General features: G+C 50.8%; 2 protein-coding genes across 3 annotated transcripts; one reads left to right on the top strand and one right to left on the bottom strand.

Annotated features, from left to right (window-relative positions):
* The first annotated feature begins 219 nt into the window (after positions 1–219).
* Positions 220–11,090, top strand: CEP41 (centrosomal protein 41). 2 transcript variants are annotated; one of them, XM_069033874.1, is made up of 11 exons: positions 220–275; positions 589–652; positions 1,496–1,543; positions 4,816–4,877; positions 5,597–5,666; positions 6,098–6,224; positions 6,975–7,129; positions 7,388–7,455; positions 8,134–8,248; positions 9,000–9,215; positions 9,441–11,090. In XM_069033874.1, exons 1-11 carry the CDS (start codon positions 243–245, stop codon positions 9,587–9,589), a joined length of 1,107 nt encoding a protein of 368 aa, XP_068889975.1. In that variant the 5' UTR covers positions 220–242; the 3' UTR covers positions 9,590–11,090. The 2 variants fall into 2 exon arrangements, with proteins under 2 accessions (XP_068889975.1, XP_068889985.1); XM_069033884.1 differs by lacking the exons at positions 220–275; positions 589–652 and adding an exon at positions 2,566–2,887.
* Positions 11,091–11,777: 687 nt separating this feature from the next.
* Positions 11,778–14,771, bottom strand: LOC138104516 (carboxypeptidase A1-like). Its single transcript, XM_069003813.1, has 11 exons — positions 14,627–14,771; positions 14,361–14,442; positions 14,038–14,172; positions 13,853–13,954; positions 13,626–13,727; positions 13,442–13,543; positions 13,208–13,318; positions 12,927–13,017; positions 12,426–12,625; positions 12,146–12,230; positions 11,778–12,001 (listed from the first exon to the last, which is right to left on the bottom strand). The coding sequence occupies exons 1-11, from the start codon at positions 14,749–14,751 to the stop codon at positions 11,814–11,816; spliced, it is 1,323 nt and encodes a 440-aa protein (XP_068859914.1). The 5' UTR covers positions 14,752–14,771; the 3' UTR covers positions 11,778–11,813.
* Between the last annotated feature and the right edge of the window lie 126 nt (positions 14,772–14,897).

The raw sequence follows: 14,897 nt of genomic DNA, 5'->3' as shown, positions 1-14,897 counted from the left end.
GGGGAGGCGCGGCCACCGCCCCGCGCATGCGCGTCTCCCTCTCTCCCCTTGCCCGCCGCTTCCCGCCCGCCGCGTCCCTCCCGTTGCCGGGCGACGCGCGCCCTTCCCCGTGCGCGGCCTCTGATTGGCTGCGGGCGCGGCGGGCGGCCAATGGCGGAGGGCGTCGTTGCGGGGTGAGGGGGAGGCGGGAGCGCGGCCGCGCGTGAGGGACGGGCGGAGCGGGCGAGCGGCGGAGCGCAGCGATGTCGGCTCGGGGAGGATTCGGGGACCCTCAGGTGCTGTGAGGGGCCTTTCCTTCGCCGACACCCTCCGGGCGGCGAGGGGGGACACGAGGGAGGCGCGGGGGGATGGTTCCTGCAGCTCCCGGAGCCGGGCGAGCTCAGCGTGGAGAAAAAACGGGAGAAATTCTCCTTTGAAGGCTTTAAATCAGCGGGGTTTAATACCGAGATGGGGATTCAGGAATTTCTCGCTCATTTTTCTGTCTCTTAAACCCCTTCAAATCGCATTTTCTGTTCATTTTAATGCTTTTTAAAAAATGTCTGTTTATTTTTTAAATTTTGGCTTCTCGTCTTTTCCATTTTGAAACAGCTTCTAACGCGGCGCATCCCCTCGAATCCCAAGTATCAACATATAAAAACGCGTCTGGATACTGGTAAGTGAAATTGTTCTGTGGTAAAAACACTAAAAAATAGGTGTAGGATGATAGAAAAGTATAATTAATGTCTTAATTACCTCTGTCCCGAGCTAATTTACCCCAAACTCTACAGAATTCTCATCGTGATGATGATTTGTCTCACCAAACGTTTGCAGCTTATAAAAATTTCCTATTTACAATTCTCTTTCAAAGCTGAAATTTAATCAAGCACAAATCATGCAGATTTATGTGTATTTATGTGTGCTGTGTATATTTATGTATGTTTATTTTCACACACCCCTGTTCATCCCCTGAAAATTGAGATTAGATGCTCTGTGTGTAGATAACCACATATTTAAAGTCTTTCTTGTGTTAAAACTTGTTCATATTTTCTATTTTTTTTTTAAGAAGAATTAGGGATTAAAATAGGTTTAAACTGGGTCAGGCTCTGTTGTGGGGGCTCCCATAGAAATTACTGGTCTTGCAATTCCTGTCCATGGACTTTTCTTGTATCTTGTCAAGGATGTGAGGCAAAATAATTTATTTAGGGGTGTCTTTGGGGGCGTTTATTTTGTTGTTAAAGCAGCTGAATTTCATCCAGTAACACCAGCCTGTAGCATCCTCACCAAAATGCTGGGAAAGGAACAGCAAGTCCTTGGATTTTGCTGTTTAGCTCAACATTCCTTGAGAGAAAAGAGGAAAATCGTGGCTTTTTTGTGCCTTGTATTGTGATGGTGAAGGAGGATCTACAACAAGCAGCTGTTTCCTTCAAAGCAATTAAAATTTAAGCCTTAATGGGCCTGAAGTAAATCTCTAATAAATAAGTAATCCTAATAAACTGATTTTTTGGTTCTGTTACAGGGAATAGTTTGTCAAAATACATGGAGAAGCTGGAAGAGATCAAAAGAAGTGAGTACCTGGGGAGGAGCAGGACGGGTTAAAAATGGGTTGGTTCAAAGCTCAAAGAGCAGGGGGTGAATCCCAGGAGGTTTTCCTTGGAAATCTCCACAGATTTAATTTAAAAATCCAAGCAGGCAGGTCAGGGAATCTTCCAGATCCTTCTTTGTGCAGTTTTTATTATTGGATTGAAACCAGACAGGAAGTTCTCTGAGCTAAGAAATTGAGGCTAGACTCATCTGGGGAGATGCAGGCTTACTTCTGAGACTTTATTTCACTTTTTGGTCACAATTTGAGCTCTTTTCTCTTTATTTAATTTAAATTTTTATTAAAATGCTCCAAGACAGGAAAAAACCAAGTTCATTCCTCGTGTTTCCATTGATTTCACCATCACTAAAGGCTGGCATTTTGAAGACTTTAGGTTCTTCAGGCTAATGAAAGCCTAAATTATTTTTATTTCTCTGCTTTCCCACCAAACCCAGGCTTTTCAAATCATTTTCCCCAATAAAAGTGGTGACTTTATTTCCAGATTATTCTCACGTAAGGAAAACTCTTCAACCTGAAAGCTGCATTTATGGAGGTGAAAAGAAACCCCAACCCTGAATTGAACTGAAACCTCCATTAATGAGGATTAATTAGGGTTTGAAATGCTCAGTTTTAGTTCTCAGCCCCGCTTTCTGTGCCCCCCTTGTGAGGGAGGCCACGGGAATTTATTTGTGCAAAATGGGCCTTTGTTTGTGGTTTGTTTGTTGGGTTTTTGGGTTGGTTTTTTTTCAAACACTGCAGGTCTTTGGGGGGAAAATCAAAAGAGGAATGACCTTGGCTTTCCAAAATGCTCTCTTGACTGAGATTTCAGTGCTGGACACTGCCTTGCTTTTTATTTGTGCTGAAAATGTTGTTTGGTGGCCCAGCTGGGTTTCCAATCTCCGCCGCGGATCTGTTCCGTGCACTTCTTTTGTTCCCTCTTTTTTTTTGGAGGCCAGGGAGGAACTTTGTCATTCTCTCCAGGCTGAATGGACACCTTGTGTTCCCAGGGAGTGGAGGAACTTCTCCCCCTTGGTTTCTCAGGGATAGATGACACCCTTTGGACACGGATTTAAATCCCCAGCACAGGCACCTCTCTGTCCCTTATGTAACGTGAGAGATTTAAATCCACGGCATCAAAAATGAGAGAGCTGCACCCACGATGATTCATCCTTGGGAGGATTGACTTGAGGACACACACCAAGTCTCTTCCTTCTCTCTGGTGTTGCTGCCCTCCTCTCCAAAGCCCCGAGGAGCCCATCCTGGAAAACGCAATCATTCCAAGCAAAGCCATGTCAGAAAACTCCAACGGATCCGCCAGGACCGGACCGGGTACGTCGGGTTGCTTTTGGAGCTGGAAGCAGCACTTCTGAGCTCCCTGGCAACTGCTGGGAAGGCATTTTGGGTGGCAAAGGCAAGATCTAGGGCAAAGAGGCTTTTTTTTGGGATGAAAATCCTTATTTGAGGTGGGAAGGAACCATCCAGGAGCTGCATTGTGCGACAGCGGTTCCGCTTTGCCGGTGTTTTTATACATCCAGTGCTACCCAAGCTTTGCTGCTTTTATTTGTCCTTCTAAATGAATTTTATTTGACATGACAGAAAGGCTCTTTTTTGGCCTTGGGTGGGCAATTTTAGTCATTGAGCTGATGAAATGGGAAATAATTACAGGAGATAATTGTTGCTGGTTTTTTTGGAGCTAAAGGAGGATTTAACAACCTCAGCTTGAGGCTTGAAACCAGGTGGTTTTGCAAGAACCACGAGGGTCATTTCCCAGTTATTTGACATCCTGCAGTCCAGTTTCTGCACCTCCTCATCCTGCAAACCAGTTTCTGCATCTCCTGTGCTTCAGCCCCATGGTTTGGATGTGCAGTGGATATTTTGGTAGGGCTCCTTTTTCCTAGGACAAGTTGTGAGGAGGAAACAGGTGCTTGTTTTGCAACTGAATCAAAATGATTTAGGGTGGGATGTGGAATTTGGGAACTCTGAATGTGTTGGGAAGAGATCTCAGCCTCCAGCATTCCTGTGGCTCCTTCTCTAAACACAACTCAGCTTGGGAGTTTCCTCAAATAAGCAAATCCTGGGGGAATTTTTTGTGTCGTGGCTGCAGGAATATGCACGGGAGCCCTTCCCCCTTCTCCCTCATCTCCCCTAAGCTAATGGAGCATTCAGCAGATGGTTTTAGAGGATTTAGAATTGTTTAACTGAGTGGATTTGCCAAAGATCCTGTGCTCCGTTGTTATCCCTCGGAGCTGAACAGCTGGAGAGGGACCAGCTCCTTCCTAGCCCTGCCTTTCCCAAAGGACAAAGCTCCCATTGCTTCCCAGGAAAGGTTATTCCATATCAAGATGTTCCTACTGATACCCATCCTGGCTTCTCTCTCCTTCTCCAAACACCTTTTGTTTCACACCAGGAGGTTTCTCCCTTGCTCTGCATCTCCAGGATCAGGATGGGGTCAGGCTCCCTCCCACTTTGCCATCATTCCCTCGGCTCTGGGAATCTCTGCTCTGGATCTTTGCCAGCCCTTCCAGCAGCCCTGCTCAGTTTTCTTGCTCCCTAAGCTGTGTCTTCAGGATTAAGATTCAATTAGTCCAGTATCTTGTGTTAATTAATCCATTAAGACTCGATTAGTCGAGTTTCTTGTGTCAATTATCCATTCCTTGAGAGATCCGTGTCAGCAAATGGTAGAAATCAGAATTTAATTGTGGGATAAAGTATAAAAACTTGGGATTTTTTAATTGTTCAGATGAAACCTGCACATTTAGCTTGGTATTTGCAAAGATGCGATGCCCCATGCTCTGATTCTGCTGTAATTTACACAAATTAAAAACTCAGGTAGATGAATCTTTTGGTTTAAGGAGCTTTGTGACCCCAGTGGGCTCCAAAGAACAGCAGGAAAAGGGGGAATTCCTGAGCTGCTTCCTTCCCCAGCACTGTGGAAAACACAAATTCATACTGGAGTCTAAAAGCAACTAAATCTGCCTCTTCCACTTTATCATGCCTGGACAAGATTTCCCTTTGTAACTGGACTGGTATTAATTAAACCCTCTCTCTAGGACTGGTATTAATTAAACCCTCTCTTTATGACTGGCATTTCACTAAGTCTCCAGGTTTGCTGCTCTCATCCTTCAGCTCAAACTTGCCCTGAGATCCTGCCTGGCTGCAGAAGAGTCTCTGAGAAAAGATGGGATTAAGCTATGACCTGGTGGCTAAAAAGCCTGGAAATGAGCTGAAAATTTACCTTGTCCTCTTTGTTTTTGAAGATTACAGATATAAAAAGGATGAGCTGTTTAAAAGGCTGAAGGTGACAACTTTTGCTCAATTGGTACGTACAGATCCCTCTCTGGCCTCCAAAACCTTTTAGGAACAGCATTTTTCCTTGGAATAAAAGTTTCTCTGTAATTATTTAGCCTTAATGTGCAATTATTCTGTCTTGGCTTCTTCCTGCCCTTTAATAAAAGCAAATAATTCATTTCCACAGTGGCCAAATGCCTTTAATTACAAATTAAAGTTTGTGGTGATTCCATCTTTGAAATTTATCCCTTATTTTATTTGTCTGTTAACTTAAAACGATCTGCAAGCATCTGCAAAAGAAAAAATCTGTGTAGAACAGCCCCTAAATCTGAGTTTTGTGTCAAGTAATCGCAGCCTGAAGCCCTCCCTGACCCCAGGTTTAACTGCAGAAGGTCGGCAGGTTGGGACTTCAAGGCTTTCTGTGCATTATTTTATTTCAAAGCAGTGAATCATAATATTAAAAAAGTGAAAAACTGATCAGGAAACAAAGAGCTGGGGGGTGCTGGTTCAAGAAAACTGCTTTAAACTAAAAGAAAGAAAAAAAGCCAATTGTCTTCTCTGGAGAGAAGGTAAGGGAAGGTTAAACTCAGAGATGTTGAAGGAGTGGGATTCTGCAGACTTGTGATTTTTTTTTTTCCCCTGGGTTGTTAAAAGCAATCCTTGGCTCATTCTTCCTTAAGCTGATCCCTGCTGTGTTTCCCTGCCATGAGGATGTGGGGATCAGTGTCTCCTTGTTTTTGTGCCCTGCAGGTTATCCAGGTCGCCTCTCTGTCCAATGAAACCTTAGAAGTGACAAATGAGGAGCTGCACAAGCTGCAAGGTGATGACATTTATGGCAGGAACAAAGGGGAAGAGCTGGGCAGCAGTGCCAGGGGGTGAAGTGGCCAAGCTGGCAGTGCAGCAGGGCTCCACCAGGGGGAAAAACAAAACTTCACCTGTGGCCTGCAGCAATTCCAGAACCACTGCTAAAAAAGAGTAGGAAAGGCCTCGTGCTGGCAGATTTGTTGTAGTAACAGCATAACCCACATCAAAAATTCTATTTTATTGAGATTTTCAAATGAGATCTCGAGCCCTAAAAAAAATCAGTTGGCTCTTTATTATTTTGAATAGGAGGCTCTGGGTAAACACTCTTCATTAAGAGGATGAAGATAAAGCTGTCACACTCTTCTTTCCAAGAATAGAAACTGGCTTAAAACCTGCTTGTTTACCTCCTGCAGCTTCTTAACTCCTCGTGCCCTCTTCTCTCCCCAGATGCTGATGCTGCAGGTGAAGATGCAGCAGGGACAAATGGGAAAGGGAGCCCTGAGGGGACACCCAGCCCAGTCCTGTCCCTAAATGACTCAGGAGCCGGGGAATCCCATCGCTCCACGCTGCAGAGGTGCCTCAGGATAACACAGTTTTCTTCCTGTCTTAGCAGATGATTATTTGAACCCAGCTGCTGATTTTAAATTGCTACTAAGCAGTTTTATGCTTTAGTTCTCATTAAAGCCTGGGTTTGTAGGTGAGAGGGAAGGGATTGGCAGGATTTCCTGTTGGAATGAGTTTGGCTTGAGGCTGGAACTCAACATTGTTGTCACCTGATGATGGTCTGATGAGGAAATGTGTCTGTGGGATTCCATCCAGGTCCCCACATTCCTGAATTTTGGGAGTCACACAGTGCTCTGGGGAACTCAGTCATGTGCATGATGTGTTTATATGGATATGGAGGGACAGGACCCAGGGAATGGCTTCCCAGTGCCAGAGGGCAGGGCTGGATGGGAGATTGGGAATTGGAAATTCCTGGCTGGGAGGGTGGGCAGGGGCTGGAATGGAATTCCCAGAGCAGCTGTGGCTGCCCCTGGATCCCTGGCAGTGTCCAAGGCCAGGCTGGAGGGGCTTGGAGCAGCCTGGGACAGTGGAAGGTGTCTCTGCCCATGGCAGGGGGTTGGAAAAGGCCCTTAAGGTCCCTTCCAACCCAAACCATTCCAGGATTGACAATAAGTCCAATTCCAAACCCACCATGTCAAGGGATCCCAGGATGATGCTGTAAGAGGAAGCTTTATCCCAGCTCTTCCCCAGCCTTGGAGCTGCTGGAGAGACACAGAAACATTCAGAGCTCTCCCACCTTAACCTCCTGTTCCCTTTGCAGCGTGATCAGTGGGGTTGGGGAAATGGACATTGAAAAGGATGCTCCAAAGAAAGAGGAGGACACCCAGGCTAAGGAGAAGCCTTATCCCGACTGCCCCTTCCTGCTGCTGGACGTGCGGGACCGGGACGCGTACGAGCAGTGCCACATCGTTGGGGGTGAGCAGCCACGATCCCACAGCACCTGGTGATGGATGTTCAGCTCTGGGGCACATTCCAGCTGGATTTTGTCCCCCAGGTGTTCATCACTGGGTGTTCTCTGCGCTTTTCCAGCACATCCCTCCTTCCTGGGAAGGGATGAGGGGCCTGAGCTGATGTTAATCCCTTACCCAGTGGGTTCTCAAGGCTGTTGTGTCCCAGGCTGTTGGTGTTCAGCCACTGGATGATTGTTCCCTCTTTTTTTTCCCCCTTCTGCAGCTTATTCCTACCCCATTGCAACGTTGTCTAGAACCATGAATCCCTATACAAACAGTATTCTGGAATATGTATCCTTTGCATGGAAACTGGCGTAGAAAAACATGGGGGGATGCTGGTGGGGGCTCCCAAAAATCAACTGGAGCTTATCCAAGCAAAATTAGGGATCTCAAGGAAGGTGGGACAGGAGGTGGAATTACCTGGTGCAGCTCCACTGCCTCCATCACATGCTGGATTCTATTTCCTCAAGGCTCCTCTTGACTCCAGTGGGAGCTGCCTGGATTTGGCATTTCTCGGGATTTTGGCTGCTGGAAGGCAAAGCCAGACTTGGGCACTGCTCTCCTGCTGCTGCTGGAGTGCTGGGCTGCTCCAGGGATGCATCCATCAAATCCTTTGGCTTCCTGTCAGCACCTTGATGGGGATTGGGGACAGCCAGAGGATTATTAGGAAGGATTAGGCTGATCATTCCCAGGTTGTTGACTCTGAGGGGAGGTTGTAAACAAAGGTGCTGTTGCCATTCCCAATCTTCAAGCAATGCTGGATCCAGTGGGAATTAGGCTGGGTCCTTCCAGTGTCTGCCAAGCCTCAGCCGTGGAGAATTCCACAGGGAAAACATTCCTGCTGGATGCTTGCAAGCCAAGTATGGAGTTTTTCCCTCCCCAATCCCATTTATTTGTCTCTTTTTCTTCCTAAAATGCATCAATATCCTCTTAAATTCAGCAGTGACTCCTTAACAATTCCCATGGCAGAAAAATGCCCATGGAAAAATCATCATCGTGTACGACAACGACGAGCGCTTGGCGAGCCAGGCGGCCACCACCATGTGTGAGAGGGGCTTCGAGAACCTCTTCATGTTATCTGGGGGTACGTGGGGCTGGGAGAGCTCCCCGAGACCTCCCAGGGAAAAGAGGAGTGGAGAACGACTTGTGGGAGCTGGAGATGGGAAAGGGGGGGGTCTTGGAATCACGGGATGGTTTGGGTTGGAAGGAAACTGAAGGATCATCCAGTTCCAGCCCTATGGGCAGGGACACCTCCCACTGTCCCAGGCTGCTCCCAGCCCCAATGTCCAACCTGGCCTTGGACACTTCCAGGGATCCAGGGGCAGCCACAGCTGCTCTGGGAATTCTATCCCAGCCCCTGCCCACCCTCCCAGCCAGCAATTCCCAATTCCCAACCTCCCATCCAGCCCTGCCCTCTGCCACTGGGAAGCCATTCCCTGGCTCCTGGCCCTCCAGCCCTTGGCCCCAGTCCCTCTGCAGCTCTCCTGGAGCCCCTTTAGGCCCTGCAAGGGGCTCTCAGCTCTCCCTGGATCCTTCTCCTCTCCAGGGGAACATTCCCAGCTCTCTCAGCCTTTCCTCCAGAGCAGAGGGGCTCCAGCCCTGGGAGCAGCTCCATGGATCCCTCTGGACTGTCTCCAGCAGCTCCAGGTCCTGCTGCTGTTGGGCCCAGAGCTGGACTCCATGCGGGATCTCACCTGAGCAGGGCAGAGCGGCAGAATTCCCCCCTCCCCTGCTGCCCACATTTCCCCATCCAGACTTGCTGGACCTTCAGCTCCATCAATCCCTCGTGCCTGGTCCGTCCCAGCTGGGATAACGAGCGATCTGTGTCCCTGCAGGCCTCAAAGTCCTTGCACAGAAGATCCCAGAGGGGTTGATCACCGGCACGCTCCCCGTGTCCTGCCAGGTGGCAGCGCCCTCGGGATCTGCCCGCAGGAAAACGACGCCCAGGGTGCCACCCACACGTGCAGAGAACAAATGGAGATTTTCTGCAGATGACCTCCAGAAGTTAAAGCATTACCTGGCCGAGGAGCACGTTCCTTCAGACACTGCCAGTAAGACTCCAGAACATGCTGCAACCTCACCATGGAATCATGGAATGCTTGGTTGGGAAGGGACCTTAAACCTCATCCAGTTCCACCCCATGCCATGGGCAGGGACACCTTCCCCTATCCCAGGCTGTTCCAAGCCCATCCAACCTGGCCTTAGACACATCCAGGGATGGGGCAACCACAACCTCTGTGCAACCAATTTCTGATTTGGGGTTGTTTTTCCCACAGGTCGCCTTACCCGGGGTGTTTCAAGCCATGATTCCAAGCTCTCATCCGTGAGGAGCAACCCCAGCCTCCCCAGCCCCGCTGGCAACATGGGCTCCCTGAGCAGCCGCTCTCACAGCAGGACCAGCATCCAGAACAGGCCGTGGAAATAAATTGAGTATCCAGGTTTTGGGAATCATGAGCAATGCAGCCCGTTTGTGGTTTTAGGAATCGGCAGGGAAAAGCAGCCGTGGTGAGAATTGGCAGCTCGGGTAAGGCTGGGCAGCTGGAATGATGTTTCCTGGAAGCAGGAATGGCATCACTTGAGGTGCAGGGCAGGGCAGAGGTGATAGAACTGGTTTTGTTAGGGGAGGGAGCAAACTGGTAGTAAAGTCTGGGACCAGTAGCAACCATTCCACAAAGCTTTTAGTCCAGCTGAAGGAATTTGTGTCCATAACATTCCTGGGCTGTGCCTGGAGCCATGAGGGTGAATAGGCCAGAAATCATCTGTGAGCACAACCTTTGGTGTTTTTAGCAGAGATAAAGACATTCATCAGCTTGCCAAAAGTGAGAGAAGATCCCAGAAGGGTTTTTTGGGGTTTTTAAAAATAAATTATGATAATGAACAGAAGTATTTTTAATAAAGATGTGTCTGGAGTTGCCCAGTTGGTGCTGTGACAGTCGTGTTTGCTCGTGGGCACTTTGTGAGTAGTTGTGTCTTTTTCAAGGTGAGCTGGAGAGGAATAACTGGAATTTTTTTTCCCGGTGACTCCTTTGCCAGAGTTTTTTTAGGAGCTGCTTTAAGGTTTAGGGTGGCTGAAGGGAAATTTGCTGCTGCTGCCTCACCAGGGTCCCTAAAACCCAGCAGGACCCTGGAATCTGGAAATGAACAGGGTGAAGGTTTGCTGGAAAACGAGTAGCCCAGTTTTCCTCAAACTGGTGCTTCTGGATAACCTGGGAATCCTCTGATTTTCCTGAGCTGCCTGTGGGAGACTTTGGAGGTGATTGTGGAGGGATTCTGCTCTCCAGTTTTTCCATCTGGCATTGCTGAGCCTGCTCCAGCTTTGGTTATCGTGGTCTTGTGGGCTTTCTGTGTGTTTTTGGATTCAGTGGTTTTTCCTTTTTGAAACAGACAATCTTTAACACATCCCAAAATTCACTGGCGATTTTGGGGTAATTCTGGTGAAAGGACAAAAAGTAGGAGAAATGACACATAATTTCCAGTTTGGCAGCTTAAGAGTTGCCATCCCTGAGCACGTTTATCATTTATTGCATCTCTGGGTCTGAAATCAGACAATGCTGATTGCAGGACTGACAGTTTCAGTCTGATAAGATCCTGCTGCTGTGGGAATAGATTTTTCCAGCTCCACGAGCTCTTGGAAGTGTCATTGCATTGGCTAAAATCCTGGGTTTGCTATCCAGCTGTGGGAGACAGATCCAGAATCCCTGGCTGCTCTGTGCTGCGTGAAAACCTCCTGGTGAAACAGTCGGACAAAACTGGCCTGAGTCGTTTGAGATCCTCCAAATCCAAGAAATCTAAGGAAGGACTGAATGTACTTTCCCACCATCTTGATGGATTTTTATGGATTTGGACTCTTGTTGGTGGTGTTTGGAGCAGAGTCAAACTCCGCAGAGGCTGAGAGGTTTAATTGTTTAATTTAATAAAATGTTAATTATGGCAGCTGCTTGATTTATTTTCAGCTTTGAGAGCTGTGGAGAGCCTGGAAAAGCTGGGAGTGGGCTCAGCTCCCCATTCCCTAGGGATTGCAGCAGGTGAGGAGGGATCATACAGTCAGAAAGGTTTGGGTGGGATGGGACCTTAAAACCCATCCAGTTCCAACCCCTGGACACCTTCTACTGTCCCAGGCTGCTCCCAGCCTCAATGTCCAGCCTGGCCTTGGACACTGCCAGGGATCCAGGAACAGCCACAGCTGCTCTGGGAATTCTATCCCAACCCCTCCCCACCCTCCCAGCCAGCAATTCCCAATTCCCAATCTCCCATCCAGCCCTGCCCTCTGCCACTGGGAAGCCATTCCCTGGCTCCTGGCCCTCCAGCCCTTGGCCCCAGTCCCTCTGCAGCTCTCCTGGAGCCCCAATAAATCCCACTGACCTCATGTCCCAGAGCCCAATTCCCTTTCCATGCTCTGCCAGAACAGAGAGAAAACCACCACCTTCCCTTCTTTTTGTTCCTGCTACTTTCATACCCTTTCAATCAATTCCCTTTCCAGGTCACCAGCCCAGCACGCCCTGTTTGTGCTGGCACCGACTGCGGCTCCGAAAGGGCTTTTCCACCCGATTTGGGAAAAAGGGAAAACAACCACAGGTTTTTCTCATCCTTCTTTCCATTTATTTATTGTCTTCTTCCCCCTCTCCAGCTGCTCCAGCCCTGATCCCAGGTCAGTACATGTTGTCCCGGGTGTGCTCCATGATGACCTTCAGCGCCAGCCAGGTCTCCTCGGCGGTGGGAACGATCTGTGTGGCGGGAAGCAGGAATCCGTAGGTCCCCGTATCCCGCAGCTCAAAGGTGAAGGAATATTTAATCCCTTGGTTGTAGGTCCAGTCGACGGTTGCTCCACTCGCTCTGTCTGAGGGAGGAAAAAACAGGAGGGATTTGGAGCCTCAATCACTTTGTGTGGGAATTCCATGGGATATTTGGCCGAGCCACGGTGTGAGGGATGATTTTGGGATTTGGGGATTTTGGGGGAGCCGTGGCTGCCCCCAGAACTTACAGATGGTGGTGATGATGCTGCCATACTTGTAGTTGGTGCCGTACAGGGAGGACAGAGCTGCCACGGCCTTGGCAGAAACCTCGTGCTGGGAATAGAGGGAAGGAGGAAAGATGAGCCAAAGAAAGGAAAAACCTGTGGGATACAGCTTTTTTCCGGGTGCAAAAGGGATGCAAAGCTCCTCCCAGCTTCCCCAATGGATGCAGGATGGAGGTGGCTCCTCCTTGGAACAGCAGAAGAGCGGCTCCACCCCATCCCAACCCCACAAACCACGTGGCCTCACCAGTTCCTGCTGGTCCGGCACTGGGGTTTCGGTGTAGCCGTAGGGATAGAGCAGGAGCTGGGAATAGCTGTGGATGGAGACAAAAGCCTTGATGTTCCCGTGGCTCTTCACAAAGTCCACGATGGATTTCACCTCAGGCTCCGAGTTGGGGTAGGGTCCGTGGTACGTCTCTGAGCAGGAGATTGCGCTGGCTCCGGCCTCTGTGGAAGAGAGGATGGTGAAAACAGTGGGAATTTGGGAACTTCCAAGCCCCACCCCTCAGATGCTTGGTGGTGATCAAGGAATGCTCCTGGGGCTCCTCCTAGAGCTTTGTATGGTGCCTGTCATTTGTCACCGGGGGACATCAAAGCCCTGGTGGGGCCCAAACCCTCGGCTCTGCCACGGAGAGCAAATCCCACCTCTTTCCCAGGAGACATCAATGGATCTTTGAGTCAGAAACGGCCTCGGAGCCTCCACCTGGAGAGTGGAAATGCTCCCCAGGGGCAAGGGGAGAGCTCTGACCTCCAAAACCTGCGTCCCAGTTGCGGTTGGGGTCCACTCCGACACAGATGGAGCCCGCGTGCTTGGACCTGGTCTTGCGCCACATGCGGTTCTGGAAGGGCAGAGCCACCTCAGCTGGTGCCCGGGGCTGGAGCTCCACAGCTCGTGGTGGTCCCATTCCCATCCCATGGAAATGTGGATGAGGAGGCTTCCTCTCAGGGATGTGCAGCACCCCAAAGGCTGCTCCCCAGCCCCATCCAGCACGGCTGTAGGAACCAGGGAGAGGAAATCTGGGGGGGTACCTGGGTGTGGGTGAAGGCAAAGCCATCGGGGTTGGTGACGATCTCCAGGAAGATGTCCATCGTCTCCAGGATGGAGGCCACACCTTCATTATTTGCGTGATCCTGGACAATCTAGAGAGGATGGAGGTTTGGGGCTCCCTGTCCTCCCTGTGGGATCACCCGCCTGGATCCCACGGTTCCTGAGGACCACGTGGCCCTTTGGGGTTGGAAGTCGTGCCTGGGATGTGTCAGTACCTTCTTGGCAAACCAGACGCCGCTGGCCTGTGTCACCCACTCGCGGGAGTGGATCCCGGTGTCGATCCAGATGGCCGGGCGGTTTGTGCCCCCTGTGCTGAACTGGGAGAGCAGAGAGGGGAGGGTTTGGCTTTGTCCCTGTCCCACCACTTTTCCCTCTGGATCACGATCCCCAAATCCTCACCTTGAGCACGTAGAGGGGACGGTTCTCAGTCGAGCGGCCGATCTCCAGCTTGCTCACCAGGTTGGGGTTCTCGGCCACCAGCATGTCTATGAAATCGTAGATCTGGGAAGGAAGGATGTGGGGGTCACTGCCAGCTCACCCCCTGCCCTTGCTGCACGTGGAGCAGCAGGGCTTTGCCAGGAGCAAACTTTTCCCCCAAAAATGCCCCAAATCTTGTGCTTTCCCACCTCATCCAGGGTGTGGTAGGCCTCGTAGTTGAAGGTGTTGGTGTCACGCGGCAGCTGGCGGCTGCTCCGGAGCATCTCCATCCGCTCTTTATCCACCAGGGCCTGTGGGACACGGGGCGGGATGAGCCTCATTCCCACAGGGTGGGATCCCACCTCTCCCTTGCCTCCCCTGTGGCACCACTGACCTGCACGTCCTCGATCATGATGGAATAGGAGACTCCACTGGCCTCCAGGTGGGCTTTGACGGGCTGCAGGCTGGGGAAGGGCACGCGGATGTCGACGGGAAATCCGAGCCCGCGGGGAGCCAGCCAGAAATCCAGCTGGATAGGGAAAAATGGAGAAAAGGGGGTCGGATCCTGCCTCGGGATGCACCCCCCAGCCTGTCTTGCTTTTCACCGTTTGCTTCCCATAATCCCACATCCAGCCCCGTCCCTGCTTTGCTTGGGGGGTGTAAAACAAGGGACATGGGCTGGGGGGCATCCCCAGAATCCAACCCCACACCCAGTACCTGCAGATGCTCCAGGGCCTGCAGCTCCTGCACCTTCTGCAGCTCCTCATCGCTCTTGGGGGTGACACGCAGCACCTGGTGCCTGTGGGGTCAGGGGGTGCTGGGGGGCGTGGGACGAGCTCCAGCCCCGTTAGTCCGGCCTAACCCCACCCCGTGCATCCCCCCATCCTGGGGATTTCCCCTGAGCCTTTCCCTGTGCTCCCTCAGGGCTGAACTGGCTCCTTCTGCCCCACCTAGTGCCACTGTCCCCATCCCGGCCCCCATACCCAACGAAGGTCTCGGTGCAGGTGGCCACTGCCACCAGGGCAGCCAGGAGCACGGGAAGCCTCATGGTCAGCTGGGAGAGCTGGTCTTGCATCCCAGCAGTGCCCTGGGGCCTCTTAAATCCCATCAGGATCGTGGTCCCTGGCCCGGCCCCTCCAGCTGTCCCTTTTCCCAGGGCCCTGGGATGGCTCTGGCTGCCACTGGCCAAGGTCAGGCCTCGCCGTCCCCATCCAGGCACTGCCAGTCCCGGCCAAATCTGTCCTAGGAAGCGGC

This window comes from Aphelocoma coerulescens, chromosome 1A (genome assembly GCF_041296385.1).
Source record: "Aphelocoma coerulescens isolate FSJ_1873_10779 chromosome 1A, UR_Acoe_1.0, whole genome shotgun sequence".
Taxonomy (NCBI): domain Eukaryota; kingdom Metazoa; phylum Chordata; class Aves; order Passeriformes; family Corvidae; genus Aphelocoma; species Aphelocoma coerulescens.
The sequence above is the reverse complement of the archived record's forward strand: the minus strand, read 5'-3'. Positions and strand labels throughout refer to the sequence as shown.

Excerpts from the sequence above, each read along its gene's own strand:
- LOC138104516 (XM_069003813.1), bottom strand. The coding sequence starts at position 14,751 with ATGGGATTTAAGAGGCCCCAGGGCACTGCTGGGATGCAAGACCAGCTC. Across the intron at positions 14,173-14,360 it reads AGGCCCTGGAGCATCTGCAG|CTGGATTTCTGGCTGGCTCC; the intron begins GTACTGGGTGTG and ends TTCCCTATCCAG. Across the intron at positions 13,544-13,625 it reads GTCCCCTCTACGTGCTCAAG|TTCAGCACAGGGGGCACAAA; the intron begins GTGAGGATTTGG and ends CTGCTCTCCCAG.
- CEP41 (XM_069033874.1), top strand. The coding sequence starts at position 243 with ATGTCGGCTCGGGGAGGATTCGGGGACCCTCAG. Across the intron at positions 653-1,495 it reads AAAAACGCGTCTGGATACTG|GGAATAGTTTGTCAAAATAC; the intron begins GTAAGTGAAATT and ends GTTCTGTTACAG. Across the intron at positions 8,249-8,999 it reads CCTCTTCATGTTATCTGGGG|GCCTCAAAGTCCTTGCACAG; the intron begins GTACGTGGGGCT and ends GTGTCCCTGCAG.